This window comes from Stenella coeruleoalba (assembly GCF_951394435.1).
Source record: "Stenella coeruleoalba genome assembly, chromosome: 4".
NCBI classification, from domain to species: domain Eukaryota; kingdom Metazoa; phylum Chordata; class Mammalia; order Artiodactyla; family Delphinidae; genus Stenella; species Stenella coeruleoalba.
In genome coordinates, this window is record NC_137149.1 from 103,224,527 (window position 1) to 103,242,128 (window position 17,602).

Here is a 17,602-nt window from a genome sequence, read left to right on the forward strand (position 1 = left end):
ATGAGAACTGTTGAAGGATTTTAAGCATTGAATTGACATGTCATGGACAAACCCTTGAAGAAACCCTTGGTACATAAACTTCAAGGGCATTTGAAAACTGCTTCAAGCACATGACTGATATCATAAACACAAGCACATGATATGATAAACAAGCTTTTACATTACCAATTCTGCATTATTTTGGACAGATTTGCACCCTGAGTTGAAGATATAACTAATCAGATTTAGAGATAAAAGAAGGCAACTAAAAATGGAAGGTCTATCAAATCACAAGCTCCTCCATGACAGATGACTTAGCTATCAAGGGTAGTTTAGCAAAATGGAAGTTTGAGTTAAAGGCAGCATGGTATAGTGGGTTTGGGGTCATTGACCTGGATCTGATTCCCAGCTCCAATACTGAGTGCCTGTCACTAACTCAAGCATGTCATTTAACCTCTGAACTTCAGCCTTCTCATCTATGAAATGACAGCACCTACCCTACAGAATTATGGTAGTGATTAATGCTAATCACTAAGCCTGGCAAACAGTAGATGCTCAAATCAGAACTTTGTTACTATTACAATACTCACTCCTACTCAAAGAGCCAATGATTCTATGATTAAAAGCAACAGTATGATTTAAATCAGTTTAGCAGGATTAGATAACAGAAATAAAAAGTAATACGACTGGAAAACTAGTCTTTCCTTATCTGTATACTGACTGGTAATACCTAGCAAAATATCCCATTCCTTCCCCAAATCAAGATCAGCATGAGTGCTCTGCCCAGGCGGAGGAAACGGACAAAGGGAGAGAACACAAGAGCAGAACATGGAAGACAGGAAGACAGGATACAATAAAGAAGATCTGGGCCCAAAACTGGAAATCAATACTGCTGCCTTGACTTCCCTGCCAGCCCAGTGGTCAAGATTCTGTGCTTCCACTGCAAGGCGTGCAGGTTCGATCCCTGGTCGGGGAACTAAGATTCCCGCAGGCCACACAGAGTTGCCAAAACAGACAGACAAACAAATATTGCTATCTTTGTCCAGGTAGAGATTTCAACAAAGAAATAAATGTACCAGAAGTGTGAGGATTTTTAGTTAAAAGCCTATCTTCCTTATTCACAGGAGATTCAACTAACTCAAAGCTGGAAACATAATTGGTGTTTAATAAATACCTGTTGACTGATATGTACACATTTTACGTCCTAACCTAAAGCTTTTTATAAACAGACTAAGTTGGATACTGGGACACTGCTGTAAAAAAGTTCAGGTCATCAAACATTTTTGTGTACCATGTTCCTGAATTAAGAGGTATATCTAATTCCATCACGAGTCCCTGAAAAAGTTACATTTCATGTCCCTTCTACTCATCCATACCTACTTTCAAGCATTTAGAGAAGAAAGAACTCACCCCATTCACAACAAAGACAACCACTGCATACATAAAGAAAAACAAGGAAAAAGCTAGTCAAGTGTGAAGAACACTAAAATGTAACACCATGAAGGCAGGGACTTTGGTCTGTATTGTTCACTGTTATTTTTATAGCATCTAGAACCACAGCCAGCACATAACAGTTGCTCACTAAATAATTGCTGACTGAATGAATAAATTATTCTTTGAAAAAATAATTCTGGACAACCAAAACGATTATTTTCAATGTTGATGGCTTTCTTAAGGCTTAGAAGAGTTCTATTATTTTACCTTTTTCCCAATTACTCTTATAGAAGAATACTTCAAAATAAAGAAAAGAGAATTGCTCTGAGCCAAAAATAGATAGCCTTGGAAAAAAACTTTCTATAAAATACTGTTTCAATATAGTTTTATTAGCAGTTATTACATCATAATTCACATTTACAGGATCCAAAGGACCGTCTTAGAAAATTCTAAAGTATATGTAATTAGATTTTAACAGTAAGATAGAACATATTCTCACAGCACACCCCGTAAAGAGTCAAGAATAATACTGAGAATTAAGTACAGTTCTATCAAGAACTAGAAAGGAATTCTGTGTGCATAGTGTCACTTAAAACAAAGTTCCATGTAAGTATAATACATCTATGGATGTGAATTTCAGTGGCAAACATTAACTTCCAAACAACTGACACCAAAGGAATTTCCAATCAAAACACAAGCATGGTGGCTGTCATTCAACATAGAGCTGTGATAATTCTACAAAGAGACCCTGAATCCTTAAGTCCTGTAATATGATTTTACCCTGTGACACTAATACAAAACACATCAACTCTAATGCACAGATTCTGACGCACCATGATAAAAAGATAGCCTTTTTCTATATCAGAAAATGCTCAGTTGTCCAGTACAGTATAGGCTGGTCATTGCTGATCTACTGAAATTCTACATCCTCCAGACTGAGCGAGCAGTATTGTAGGACTCACAAATATTACATTTCATGCCTAATATATGGAACTGGACTGTAGATTTTCCATTGCAATCATTGCAGAGAATCTGAAAAGAGATGAATTAAAATTAAGTATACTAAACCTTATAAATAGAAAGTGGCACTGTCTGCTCAAAACAATTCCTCGAAAATCATACTAAAGATATGAAAACATACATATGTTAAGTCTAAATGTTTCCATAAATAGAAATACCTTTTATTTGTTCACTAAAATCTCTAATAAGAGATTAGCTGTGAATTTAGAAAATGAAAATGTGGATTTGAGCTAAAAAGTCTTATTTTAAAATAGTTCCCAAATAGTATAAATAGTAGTAGCACAAAAATTAACATAGGCATCATAATCAGATCAACACCTATACTAATTCAAAACAACACACAATTTCATTATTTTTCACTGACACTTAGAATATTATCTTAGTTAACAAAACGAACTTTTACATACTTATAATATTTTTGCTTATCCTTTAATATGCTAAGTTCCTAGCCTTCCATGCCTCAAAAATGAATTAAAGTCCAAAAGAATACTTTCTAAAGTTGAACAAAGAAAAGCTTTTGGCTCGTCCCTAAAATGACAGTAAGATGCCACTTAGGAATTAATCTCTTCTAGTACTGAGATACTGAAAAATAAAAAAGGTGTTAACCTGAAAAAAGATCAATAAATTACTATGTGAGAAAAGCATTAGCTTTAGAAGAGCCACACCATAATAAGTAGAAAACATCCAAATTTTCTCTAAATTATAATTTGGAAAGTAATTCTTTTAAGAATATGATCTAAATGTAGAAAGTAGATTACTCGTTGCCTAGAGCTAGAGGATTAAGGAATGACTGCTAATGGCTATGGGGTTTCCTTTTGGGGTGATGAAAATATTCTAAATTTGATGGTGGTTATGTTTGCACAACTCCAAGAATACACTAAAAAGCACTGAACTGGATATTTTAAATGGATGAGTTGTATGATATGTGAATTATATCTCAATAAGGCTGTTATTTTAAAAAATGATCTAAATAGGACATAGCACATTACAGGCTCTAATAAAACATGACACAACTATCAGTATTACAAAAGTGATCTTTCATTGATCTTACTAACAATTCAATTATCCACATGAATTATGAAATGCTCCAGTGTGAATAAAACAGAAAATAATTTTTATCTGTCTTTGTTAAGTGATTTTTATCTTTTTGTGTAGAAGTATTTGAAATGAAGATGTTTTGAAAATTCATGTCAAAAAGTTATTAAAGCACCAGAAAGCTATCTACTTTCCAATTCTAACCTGTAACTGAATGTACTATGCTGAGACTAGATAGCAGCACATCTCAATTAATGGAGAAAAGATGATCATTCTCCACAAGGCAAAAGGCACAGAAATACCTCTTATATTTTAGATTACAGGCTAAGACCAAATAAAGTCTTAGACTAAAAAGGGTAATAAACATTAAAAACCAAGAAGTAATCTTAAAAAAAAATCAGTAAACATGTTTGCCTGAAATAAAATTTAAAATAATTAAAATTAAAACATAATTAAAATAAAACATCAAACCAGTAATCCACCTCTACTCAGTTACATTACCAACTGACTCTGTTAAGTAATATGTAAATTATTCAGAATAAAGTTTTTGCCTGCCATCTAGTGTTGGAAAGAATTTCACAAAGGTATTCTTGGATTTTTTTTCCTGGTCTTTTGAGTTCAGAGTAACTAAAATTTAAAGATTATTCTGTCCTTCCCATTAATCATCACATTGGCATCTATGCCCAAATAGTATTTTTTAGACAGATCTGAGCAAAAGGGCAAAAATAAACATGAACATCAACAAGGAACCTGAAAAGTTTTTTTAAGCATTGATTCTACTCACATCCACAGTCATGTTCTGATATTCTGATGGCATAGGAGTCTGTGCTACCTCATCATCCAGCTGTCTCCAGTAACTAGTCATATCTAAAGCAGAGTGCATACATAATGGACACCTGTAGTCTCTAGGAGAGATAAAAGAGTTATTTCCCAAACATTAAATGGGGAGTATATCAACTCAGGCATACAAGAAGATGCATGCTAACTGGTACATAAACCATCCAAGATAGGTATTATTTTATATTTCAAGATCATCTTACAAATCTGGAAACTTTCATAATGTAAAAGTTTTCAATTAAATCCTGTGTCATAGGGTGTTTTTTAAACCTACTTCTTTTTCCTCAGTTCTCTAAAATGAAGAGGAATTACTCAATATTCTCTGTAGAATATACTCAATATATTTTAAAAACCAATTAAACTGCTTTTTAGCTAAACAGCCTCAATTTCTTAACCTATTCAAGCAAAGGAGAGATTGTATTCCTTAAAACTTATTCAGATCATATTATTTCCTTTCTAAAAATTCTGAAAAAGTTCCCTTCTATCTGGCTCTTAAAGTTTCTACTCATTAATTTGCAAGACCAAAATACATTTACACAGTCTCCTCTTTCCTAACTATTTGCATCTCACTTTAGCATCCTTTCCCCACAACAAAATCAGCATTAGATAAATCTTGTTAGAAGCTTTTTTTGGCAGGTCATTATACTGGGCCGATAAAACAACTAAGAATTTTGAGCAACATGCCTCAGTATTTTTATTTTTTACAACGCTATGACTGCCTCTGGCAGAGACTGAGCTCCCCAACAAGTACAGCCAGAAAATGAGAGTTATCTGTCTCAAGTTGCGGGATGAGATAAGGCATAACAGAAACAAGAGGACAAAGGTATAGTCCTATGCCCCCACCATGCTTTTTGCTCACTTTAACACTACCCATCTACCCAACCCATTTCGAGAGAAATATCTACCATGTCCAATATGGTGCAAGTAACTGCAAGGTTTGCCCATTTCCCCCTCCCCTCAAAAAAACAAAAAAAAAGGAAAGAAAAGAAAACAGAGGTCTTACAATTACAGTTTTTTTAAATCCCATGAAACACTCACTTTTTCAACATTTCTTCATAACACGTTCTGAAAAATATAACATTATTTTAATAAAGCAAAAAGTACCTCCACTATTTCCAAACATTTTTTAGGAGAAAAACCAAAGTTACTTTACCTGTGTAAAAGATGTCCACATGGCAAGACATGAGCAACAATACGGGATGTGTGAATGTCCTGTAAAAGGAAATAAATGTTAGTGCTTAATTACATGAAGACAATATAAATACCCAGTATTTTAAATTCAAGAGGGGATATTTCCAAAACAAAAAATATTTTAAGCTTACCTCCAAACATATTGGACAATCCTGCCGGGAAACATTTTCAATACACTGTTTAAAAGCAAAACTAAAATTACCAAAGCTTAACTAGATGGAAATGATATAACCATAGTATTAATAATAAAAACAAAGGAAACCATACCAACTTATTAAAGATAATAATGAACATTAATACACGTTTCTTATGTCAGACAAAAATTGAACAGTTAACTCTCACAACTATGAATATGTCTTAATTATTCAAATTATCATTTTATAAATAATAACAGTTCATATTACAGAGATTGTACTACATGCCATATGCCAAGTTCATTACCTGTATTACCTCAATTAATTCCCACAACACTAAATCAAACAGGTACAATTATTACCCCATTTTACAGATGATGTATTTGAGGCCTAGAGAAGCTAAAGAACTCCCAAAATTATATGGTGGCAAGAGGTGGAAATATATTTGAGCTCCAACACGGTGCCCACAGGGCCAGAGTTCTTAACTGGACAAGACAGTGTCTGATTAGGTGTGAGGAGGTAAAAGAAAAAGCACCAAGCCATGGATGATGCCCAGGTTTTTTAACTAAGCACCTGAGTAGATGATACGACCATTTACTAATATAAACAATAAAAAATAACTGAGAAACAAAATAAAAATACCACAAGAGAAAATGAGTATAGTTTTCTAAAGACAACACAGCAAGCATATCTTGCTATCACCCTAAACTCAAGTCGGTAAAACCAAACCCAATCTTTTATCTCCTACAAATTCACAATCTATTAATCAACTACTTTAAGCCAGCACTAAAAACCTTGGATGTCATCTTTATTCAGCCCCATTGTTCCTTCCTTATACTCCTCACAATATCCCCTATGTTCATTATTCACCTCACCACCTCAGTATTTTAGGCCAGTTATTATCTATATCTATTTTTAAAACACCCTCGTTAGTCTCTCCATTCTCTAAATTCTTGGATAGCATCAGTACTATAAACGATAGTTTATTAGATTTTCTCCTAAGTAATGAAAACTAATTTTTAACAGGCCTAGGATCATGACATAAAATTTCTACATCCAAATGAAAAGTATTTGTCTAATTATGAAAGGAATACTGAATTTTCTTGGAATGCTGTGTTAACAAAAGGTTACACTGCTCTGTATTTCTCCTGTACCGCATTTTTCTTTTTTTTTTTTTTTGCGGTACGCGGGCCTCTCACCGCTGTGGCCTCTCCCATAGCGGAGCACAGGCTCCGGACGCACAGGCTCAGCGGCCATGGCTCACAGGCCCAGCCGCTCCGCGGCATGTGGGATCTTCCCGGACCGGGGCACGAACCCGCGTCCCCTGCATCGGCAGGCGGACTCTCAATCGCTGCACCACCAGGGAAGCCCTCCTGTACCACACTTTTTAAAAGCTATTCTTAATACCAGTATCAATGATAAGAATCCATAAGTCAATTTAGAAGTTGTCTACATTTCACTAATAACTGATGGAAGTATTCTTACACACCATATAGAAGAAACGGAATTGTAGATCAGATATTCTAAGGTGTATACTTTAGAATATCTACTTAATACTGCTGAAAAATAAAAAGCAACATGATTGTACTTGGTAATATCTGAAAATGAGCATGCTTTTAAACAAATTAGGATTTGAGCTGTTTTCAAAAACACTGTAATACTTTTTAAATCATGCAAACTGAATTATATACCTTGTGCTTTCCTTGGAGATTTACTGTGAGGCATAAGTTACATTTCAGACAGTGGAAAAAATCTTCCTTTGGACCAATCCTAAAAACAGCATGAAAAACAAACACATCTTTTACTACAGTGATAATCTGTTCATCATATGTAAGTTTCGTTTCACTGTAAAGAAAGTTCAAACCACACTGAAGAAATGAGGTAAACCCCTACCTCCCCAACAGCACTCCCCAAATATAAAAGCACTATAAGCAGAATGGTACCTACCCTTCCATGTCTTTTTCTCCTATAAAATTGCCCATATATATATACAGACACACACACTTTGGGTTTTGTTTTTTACATAGATGGATTCTTTCTATATATCCTGTTCTGCAACTTTCTGAAGAAAACAATTATTTCCTGAAGAGTATTCTATGTATGAATACATAGAACCACTTTATTCCTCTCTACAGTTTCATAATATTACATGGTATGGATATATCATAATTTTTTTAATATTCTTTTATTGATATAATTTACTATCTTTAGTTAATACAATGATACAATAAATATCTGTATACAGACATCACTCAACCTACATGTTGATGACTTTTTATAAGATTCCTAAAAGTGAAACTATGGGGTCAGAGGGCATTGCATCATCAGTTCTGCTGCTGCCAAACTGACCTCCAAAGACAGCACAGTTTATACTCCCACCAACAATGTGTGACAGCACCCATGTTCCCCACACCCTAGCCAACACTGGTTACCTATATGACAGACAAATTTGAAGAGTCTTTTTAATTTGCATTTCTCAAATGATGAGACAGGGAGCATATTTTAATGTTTATGAACCATTTGGATTTCTCCCGTGGATTGCCTGTTCATGTCCTTGGTTCATTTTTCTACTAGGGTATTTGTCTTTCATCAATTTTGAAGAGGTCTTTCTGGGACACCCATGGTGGTCCAGTGGTTAAGGCTCCATGCTCCCAGTGCAGGGGGCCCAGGTTCGATCCCTGGTCAGGGAACTAGATCCCACATGCCACAACAAAGATCCCACACGCGGCAACAAAGATCCTGTGTGCCGCAACTAGGGCCCAGCACAGCAAATACATAAATATTTTTTAAAAAGCTCTTTTTTTTAACTGAAGTATATACTTGATTTACAATATTATATTAGTTTCAAATATACAGCATAGTGATTCAATATTTTCATAGAAGACTTCCCTGATGGCACAGTGGTTGAGGATCTGCCGGCCAACGCAGGGGACACGGGTTCGATCCCTGGTCCGCGAAGATCCCACATACCGTGGAGCAACTAAGCCTGTGCGCCACAACTACTGAGCCTGAGCTCTAGAGCTTGCGAGCCACAACTACTGAGCTCGCATGCTGCAAGTACTGAAGCCTGCACACCTAGAGCCCGTGCTCTGCAACAAGAGAAGCCACCACAATGAGAAGCCCATGCACCGCAGCGAAGAGTAGCCCCTGCTCACCGCAACTAGAGAAAGCCCGTGTACAGCAACGAAGACCCAAAGCAGCCAAAAATAAATTAAAATTTTAAAAAATTTTTCATAGATTATACTCCATTTAAAGTTATTACAAAATAATGGCTATTATTTCCCTGTGCTATACAATATATCCTTGTTCCTTATCTATTTTATACATAGTAGTTTGCATCTCTTAATCCCTTACCCCTGTATCTTGCCCCTCCCCCTTCTCTCTTCCCACTGGTATCCACTAGTTTTCTATATCTGTTGAGTCTGTTTCTGTTTTGTTATATACATTCATTGTTTTATTTTTTAGATTCTACATATAAGTGATAACATACAGCATTTGTCTTTGTCTGGCTTTTCACTAAGCATAATACTCTTTAGGTCCACCCATGGCATTGCAAATGGCAGAATTTCATTCTTTTTCTGTGGCTGAGTAATATTCCTCTGTGTGTGTGTGTGTGTGTGTGTGTGTGATACTGTTATGAACAGTACCACTTGGGGTGCATGTACCTTTTTAAATTAGTGTTTTCATTTTTTTCGAATATGTACCCAAGAGTGGAATTGCATATAGTATCATATGGTAGTTCTACTTTTACTTTTTTTGAGGAACCTTATTTAAAGGAGCTCTTCACATACCTTGGGTATTAATCTTTTTCACTTGCATATGTTACAATTATTTTTCTGGTATGTCATCTTTTTTTTACATCTTTTGTTATACAGTCATTTTAATTCTTATGTAATAAAAAGACGTATTTTCCTTTATGCCTTATGCTTCTGCCTCTGGTCTTGAAAAGACTTTTGAAACCCACAGGTCATGAACATATTCCTCTATATACTTCTAATACTATGGCTTGTAATTTTTATATTTTTCTTTCATCCATTTGAAATGTATTAGGTATGGTAAAGGTGAGATTGCTAGCTGTCCCCAAATTTCTCTTATACCTCTTCTTGCACAACAACAGAACATTTAGCTAGGCACAGGGCTGCCAGAATAAAAACTATTTTCTAACTTCTCTGAAGGTATGAACAGAAAAGACAAATGAAAATTCTGTCTCATGCCCTTAGGAGAAAAGGGTATACCTTCCATTCACCTATTTCCCCCTTTCCACTGATATATCAGAATATGGACTCTTCTAAACTATGTAGGCAAGAAAATAGCTTATGGATGGCAAAAAAAATAAGAGGAACCTGGACTTCTGTTTAATTAACTACATGGTTCAGACTTTTCCATAAGAAACATAAACGTCTACCTTTTTTGAAGCACTTGTTATTTAGAGTTTTTGTAGCAACATGCTAAAACCATATTCTAATGAATGCAGTTTTAGTAATCAATTTTTTGTTCGCAAATGGATAAACAATTTTCCTAATTCCCTTTCCCCTGATCTGAAATGCCACTTCTGTTATAAATTCATATGTATAAATATGTGAATGTACACACACACACACACACTCACAAACACACTGTTCTTCCCTTTATCTATTTGTCTATTGCTGTACAAAGAACACACCATTTGAATTACTCTAACTTTATCATGTTTTGATTATGTGGAAAGGCAACTCCCTCCTTGTTATTCTTCCTTTTCAAAATCTGCTTAGCTACGTGAATTTTCTCTTCCAGGTGAAATTTAGAATCAGCCTGTCAAATTCCACAGGTAAAACCCTGCAGGGAGGCTTCCACTACTGCCCAAGACAGAATAAGAGAGACTGGATCTACCCTCCTGCCTAAAACCACCACCACAAAACCCAAACAAAATATATGAAACAAGTTTCACTGAACATCAGGCTATGAAGGACAGTGATCTGTGAGATACGGGAAGCAAATTAAGTGAGCCCTACAATTGCCCCAGTTTACTGCTTAGAGCACTTCCAGGCCAAACAAGTTGAAGGAAGTAAGGCAGAGTCAAAAAGACTTCCTAACTGAGAAGATGGCTGGAGTTCACAGGACAGAGTACCAGAGAGGACAGAGCTGCACAGGGGAGCCCCCTCAGGTATTTAGCAGGATACACATCAGTGCATCCATGTGAGGAAACTACCCAAGGCCAGAAAGAGAACCATCCAAGAGAACTAGAAGGAACAGTGCTCAGCACTCAGACATGGCCAGGATCAGTGCTTACTCCCATCAGCCAGACTGGAAAACCTTAGAACTCATGGGATACTGGGTAGAGTACTCAGGAAGGTACTGAGTAATACCTCAGTAGTGAGGAATAATTATTCCTAGAATAAGCATACCTCCAGATCCATCTAACAAATTAAAAAAGGAAGTCCCAGAAGTACCAAACTGTTTCCAAGTAACTTAACTGCATCTCAAAATAAAGCTCACGAAGATTTGTAGGAATATGAAAATATCCCAACAAGGTAAAAAATCACAATGTCTGGTATCCAACAATGACCAGTAACACAAAGCAGCAGGAAAACCCAACCAAAAAATAATAATCCATCAATCAGAATCAATCCAGAACTGACAAAGATGTTAGAATTAGCAGAGAACATGAAACCAATTATTTCTATATTCCACATGTTCAAAGAGTATAGACATGAAAGCTATAAAAAAGACCCAAATCAAACTTCTAGAGTTAAAAACTAGAAAAGGTTGTTTGCTTATGATTGGTACATCTTTTGATACGTTTGTTATCCTTCCTTAAAAACAACTACATAAAAGAAAGGAAAGCGATTTAAAATTCTCCAGTGGGATCAAGGAGAAAGGATTAACATAGAATACTTAAGAGCTCCAGCAGTATTGGTAACATTCTATTTCTTAAAATGAGTGGCTTGCTGTATTAGTATACTTTAAAACAAACACGTTACATATATGCTTATGTATACATCTAACACTTCAGGATTTTTAGAAAGAAAAAAATTCCTATATACCAACATGTCAATAGTACCTTGTCAGTGGGTGATTGGACTTCAGGCTGTTTTATCAATACTTTCATTCTTTCTACTTTTCTGTATTTTCCAATTTTTAAGTCTGTAGTGATTTTATCAAAACTTTTGACAATTTTTTTTAAACTAATCTTCAAAAAGGAAAAAAATCTACCCTAATTTTTTACCTTGGTTGCCTACAAAACACTTCATATAAAAGCATATTTTCTACCCCAAAGTTAAAATTTAAATAGGCACACAATTGTTGATGGCCTAGTTAAATGATGAAGGCATGAAGAAACTTTTTAGAATAATGGAAATATTTTTTATCTTGATTTGTGTTGGTAGTAACACAGTATATATATTTGTCAAAAGTTACTGAACTAGACACTTAAAATGAATGCATTTTATAAGATGTATCAATAATTATATTCCAACTAAGCTGATTTTAAAAACTACTATTCCTCAGATATATCAGAAGCAATTAGAAAAGAATACTTTACATACAGTACCTACAAATTCCGCAGTCTTCACAATGATACTGTTTCTTGTCTTTGTCAAACAGATGGCACGTACTGCAATAATATTCTCCAAACAATGTGCTACATTCTTCACAAGTCTGTTGTGCCTAAAAAAAACACATGTAACTAAAAAATTAGAGTTTACCAAAACATTTTGAATTACTATTTAAATATCCAGAATTTTTATTAATGTACACGCAGTTTTATCTTTACAAGTTTTTATACACTGAAATCCAAGATAAGGCTTACTTTAAGAGCTAAAGAAGTCATACTGGCAATACTCTTGATTAAATTTTTAAAACCACCTTAGGATAATTTTTTTTTAAAGAAAGAAAATAGAAATTTGTGATAAAATCTTACACGTTGGATTTTTTCACAGTTTATGCACTGCACTTCCTTTACTTTAAAGCGATCTAGCAGATGATCTTCATTGTTATCATGACACAACCGGCAAGAATAAAGCTTGTCACAGCATGGTGCCTAATCCCCAAGGGAGAAAAACAGTTATAAGAAGCAAGAAAAGACAAGTTTGCAATGCAAAAAGAAATTTCCTTCCTCCTCCTCCTCGGAACAAGGTCAAAAGATTACAACCAATAGATCATTTGGTAAACTGACACTAAACATGACATTTCACTGTTTTTCCTTCAACATCTACATTTCTGTGTCAAGCTGAATACAACCTTGTAGTTAAAGACAGAAGAACTGTGAAGGATGGAAGTCCCTAGATTGCAAAACTAATCCCACAATACCCTAAACTCATTCTCAGCCTAAATGGCACGCAGGCAATTTCTACTTAGACATTCCAGATAAATTCATTTACCAACTTCAAACCCGAAGCATTAAATACTATAAAGATTATATTTTAGTCCTCTTAAGTTTACTAACCATCAGCTACGTATCTGATACTTTAGAAGATGCAATAAACGTAAAAGACAGTCCTTGTTTTCAAGAGCAGCAAAGACTGCCAGTTGTCCAACAAAATCTACTGTCTCCTTCTTCCCGGGCACATGACTGCCCAGCTATACTACAGTTTCCTTGCTGTTACCTGTGACCAAATGACTAAGTTCTTACAAACAGAATACACATGGAAGAAATCAGTGCCACTCCTGGGCCTGCATATTAAGAAACTGGGCATGCCTCCTCCTCCATGGCAAAATAATACAATGGAAAAAACTTGTCCCTAGGATAATCATGTGAAACAGAGCCTCATTACCAAACTGGATCATTCACCTTGAATTGTTAGGTGAGAAGAAATAGACTCTTTATTCTTTAACTCACATCACTACTGGGTCTTTTTGTAGACCTTACCCTAACTAGTACATGGAGAAGTCTGCAGGCCAGTAAGCTAACCTGATACTTTCCAGTACACCGTGACCTTCAGATCCTCTCATTTCTGAAGACTTCCTATGCCATGACTTCCCATAACATAGCTCATTCTTTTCTTATTTTAACACTCAACTGGCTCCTTTTCTTTCCAATATTACTCTTGTCCTAAATCTTAGTTATCTGCACATCCAACAGTGATAATCCCTCCAATACCCTGAACTCTCAGTTCCCTTTCTCACTTCCAATGGCCTTGTCCTCCAACCCTCCTCAGCCACATATTCTCAGTCATGCCACAAAACAGTGGTTCTCAAACATTGTGGTCTCAACCCCTTTACCTATAGTCTTAAAAATTATGTTGTATCCCAAAGAGCTTTTGTTTCTGTGAAATTGTATCTATTGACACCTACCATATTATAAATTAAAACTTACAGGTTTTAAAAATATTACTTATTTTTAAAATGATAGCAACAAACCAATTACATGTTAACATAAATAACACATTTTAATGAAAAACAGCTATATTTCCCCCCAAAATAGGTAGCTTCTCGTATGTGCTTCTGCATTCACAGTTTTGGCTGAAGTATATGAAGAAATTTTGGGCTCACACAAATATGTAGTTGGAAAAGGGAGAGGTATTTTAATAACCTTCTTAGAAAATTATGGATATTCTTCTGATACACCAAAACTCAACAAATCTTAAGAACAGGTAGTTGCAACATGAAATCTGAAACTAATCCGTTAACTTTTCTCCCTTCCATTGATCTATCTTGCATTGTGAATGGACCTTTTATCCACCCACTGGTCATTGGAAAATATCAGTTCACTGAATTATGTAGCTCTTCCCAATGTTCCCACATTTCACATGCAATATCAAAAAATCACATTTGTTAACATCACTAACCATCTTAACAGAAAAATAAGTATTGTGAAGCTTTCAAGCTCACAGAGGCTAACACAGGTTTTCCAAAACTCTAATTTTGACATGAAAATTTGAATTTTATCACTGCTGACTGTTTTCCTTGCAATGACAGTCTCACTTCCCTCCTAGTGGAGAAAATGTCCAGCAAATACTCAAGTCTGAATAATCATAGTTCAAGTAAAAAAATGTCCCATTAAAAAAGAAATTCATTCAGTTCATAATCCAATTGCACAGAACTTTTCCTCATAACAAGCACCTAATGTAAGTCTGCAAAAGTGCCTGATGAAAACATCCCATTTCAAACATACAAAAAGACATGTATTCAATGGTTGGTATTTTATACAATTAATAATTTTACTGCTTTAATTCTATCAATGACATTCTTAAGTGAAACTGGATTTTTTTTTTTAAACTATAGGTTTAGTACAGTTCGGTGCCACTGCCTTGATTCACGTTAAGGTGCTAGCAGTTTTAGTCATTAGTTTCACACATGCTAAAAAAGACAATAATGTCTTAGCAGTATAAAGTAGTCTTCTAATGGGCCTCAGGAATTCCCAGGGGTCCAATCACCCACACTTTAAGAACCATGGCTTAGAACAAGAACTGAATCCTGTTTGTATCTTAATTTCAAGCATTAAATTCTCTAACCACTACCTCCTCCTTTTCCAACTAATTCCACTTCTTCCCTTGCATACACCCTAGTTCCTTCCTTCTCTATTTACATACTCACCTACCCAGAACCCCAACTCTGGTTAAATCCAATTCTCTCCTACTCAACCTGCATAGGAACCTAAATATGGCTAAAACAAAAGTACCACCACACTGGCTGTTCTCACGTTTAAGTCATAACCCCTAATAAAAAGTGGGGTCTTACTACCATGTTTCCCTAGTCAATTTCTTCATTCTTCCACCGTCTAGGACCGAACACCTAGCTGATTATTTCATATCTTCTCCTCTCTCTTCAAACCTCAAAAACGTCTTCCTGCTACACTCTTGTTTATTTCACTATGAAAACAGAAATAATCAAGAGAGAACATTCTCCCACAAACTCTGTCAACCTACTTGCAAATGTACCTCACACCGTCTGTCCTTCTGTTAGTCTACAGTCCACGTTTTTATCTAAGGCCAACTCCTCTCTTTGTACACTGGATCCCCTCTTCAGTTTGGCTACTCAAAGACAGGGCTCCTACAGTTTTCCCTCTTCCTCCTGCATGATAAATGTTCTCATTTTGGGGGGGTCACCTCTAAGAATATACATACATGCTGCAACACCTCCCATCTTTCCCTCCCATGGGGGGAAAAAAAATCCCATGATCCCACATCTTCCAACAACCACAGCCTCAATTTTTTTTTTTTTTTTGCTCTCTTTTACAGCAAAACTCCAACAATTGTCTGTAAAGGCTATGTCCATTTCCACTAATCCCATTCTCTCTTGAATCCACTCCAATCACACTCTGTCCCAACCTCTCCACAGAAACTTTTCTCCTCAAGATCACCAGTGACCGAGGTCTCCTTGCCAAATTTAAAGGCAAACAGCAGCTTTTAATTTAGTTGATTACTTCCTCCTTAAAACTCTTCACTTGGTCTCTGGTATTTAAGGGAAGGGGTGGGGGGCAAAAAAGCATTTGATACTCAGGGTCAACTACCTGAGTGCTATGAAACACGGAGGTATTTGTGTGACTTCCTGGGGGGAGAGGAGGATAAGGATGTTGAATTCAGTTTTAGACCTGAAGTTTGAAACTCTAACACATCTCAATGGAAACGTAATCATACGGATAGCACTCACTCTCCTTAAACAACACCTGGTGAATGACCACCTTTGAAAGAGCTTTATCCAGTGCAGTGGAGGAATGGTCACCAAACCACCGCCTACAAAAAAGGCTTTAGGTTATCCTTACAGGCCTCATGCTTTTTTATGAAACAGGAACTTCTATCACCCATATTTTATATGTGGGGCATTAACCAGTAGTTTTCTCAAAAGTACTGAGTTATCGGGCTTCCCTGGTGGCGCAGTGGTTGAAAGTCCGCCTGCCAATGCAGGCGACACGGGTTCGTGCCCCGGTCCGGGAAGATCCCACATGCCGCGGAGCGGCTGGGCCCGTGAGCCATGGCCGCTGAGCCTGCGCGTCCGGAGCATGTGCTCCGCAACGGAAGAGACCACAACAGTGAGAGGCCCGCGTTCCGCAAAAAAAAAAAAAAACAAGTACTGAGTTATCAAAGAGCAGAGCTAAAATTTGGGGGGTAGGGCTGTGGGACTCCAAAGCTCAAGCTTTCTAAGCAAAATCTTTAAACCGCTTCTTGCAAGAAAAATTAATGAACTTTAATTGGACGGATGCGAATTTTTAAAATTCTAGATTGACTAGGAATTTTTCTCAAACAGCTAAAGTAACAGTATATGCATACTAGACACTCTCCTACACATAATTCCCTATTTTGTGGCAATTACATAAGTGTCTTCCTATTACACACATGTTTCCTCCTTGGCAGGCTTAGGCATAATCCCTGACTCTAAAACGAAACTGGCAAGCTGTAAAACTTACTTACGACAGGAGATGAAATCGTATTCTGATTCTAAACCTGCTTACTCCTCTTCTCTTATTTCATCACACACCTGAAAGTGATCCTGGAGAAAAGCCGGCACAGGCCTAAGGCTGCCTCAGTCTACTTCCAGCAGCGAAAGACTAAATAAATGAACCCACCGATAAACTAACCAATGTGCAAGGCCAGGCTCTTCCCAAGCAAGACGAGCTTTGCTCGCAAAGCACAACACAAGAGAATAAGTGGGCCCTGCGGTCGCCTTGCCATAAACGTTCTCTACAGCAGGAACCCAGTTAGAGGGGAAGGTATCCTGACAACAGCTTAACCTCAAATTTCAGCCCAAAAGCCTAAAACTGCCCTGCCTGCCCACCCCGCCCCCAGCCCAGCCCGGCGGAAGCTCGTAGGGGAAGAGCCCACAGAAGTCCTCACCTTCAGGAGACATCCTCTGTCATAGTGCTCGCAGCCCCGCCGCCCTTGCACTTGCCCGCGGGCGCCGTCTTCCCGCGCCAAGGCCGCCATCTCCTCCACCTCCCCTCAAATTCCACGAACCCTTCCCCCAGGACGAAAGCTACGTCCCGAGAAGCATCGCAGCTCTACCCTACCCCCTGCCGGGTACAGCTCCCACCGGAACCAAGATGGCGGCTGGGCACG

At 36.9% G+C, this 17,602-nt stretch overlaps 1 protein-coding gene across 1 annotated transcript; it reads right to left on the reverse strand.

Annotated features, from left to right (window-relative positions):
- Positions 1-714: 714 nt before the first annotated feature.
- Positions 715-17,602, reverse strand: RCHY1 (ring finger and CHY zinc finger domain containing 1). The gene is given in 10 exon segments (XM_079919530.1): positions 715-2,354; positions 2,356-2,445; positions 4,253-4,373; positions 5,344-5,370; positions 5,459-5,517; positions 5,628-5,672; positions 7,322-7,400; positions 12,160-12,275; positions 12,529-12,648; positions 17,381-17,602. Coding segments are annotated over 10 exon segments (789 nt in total). The 5' UTR covers positions 17,471-17,602; the 3' UTR covers positions 715-2,312.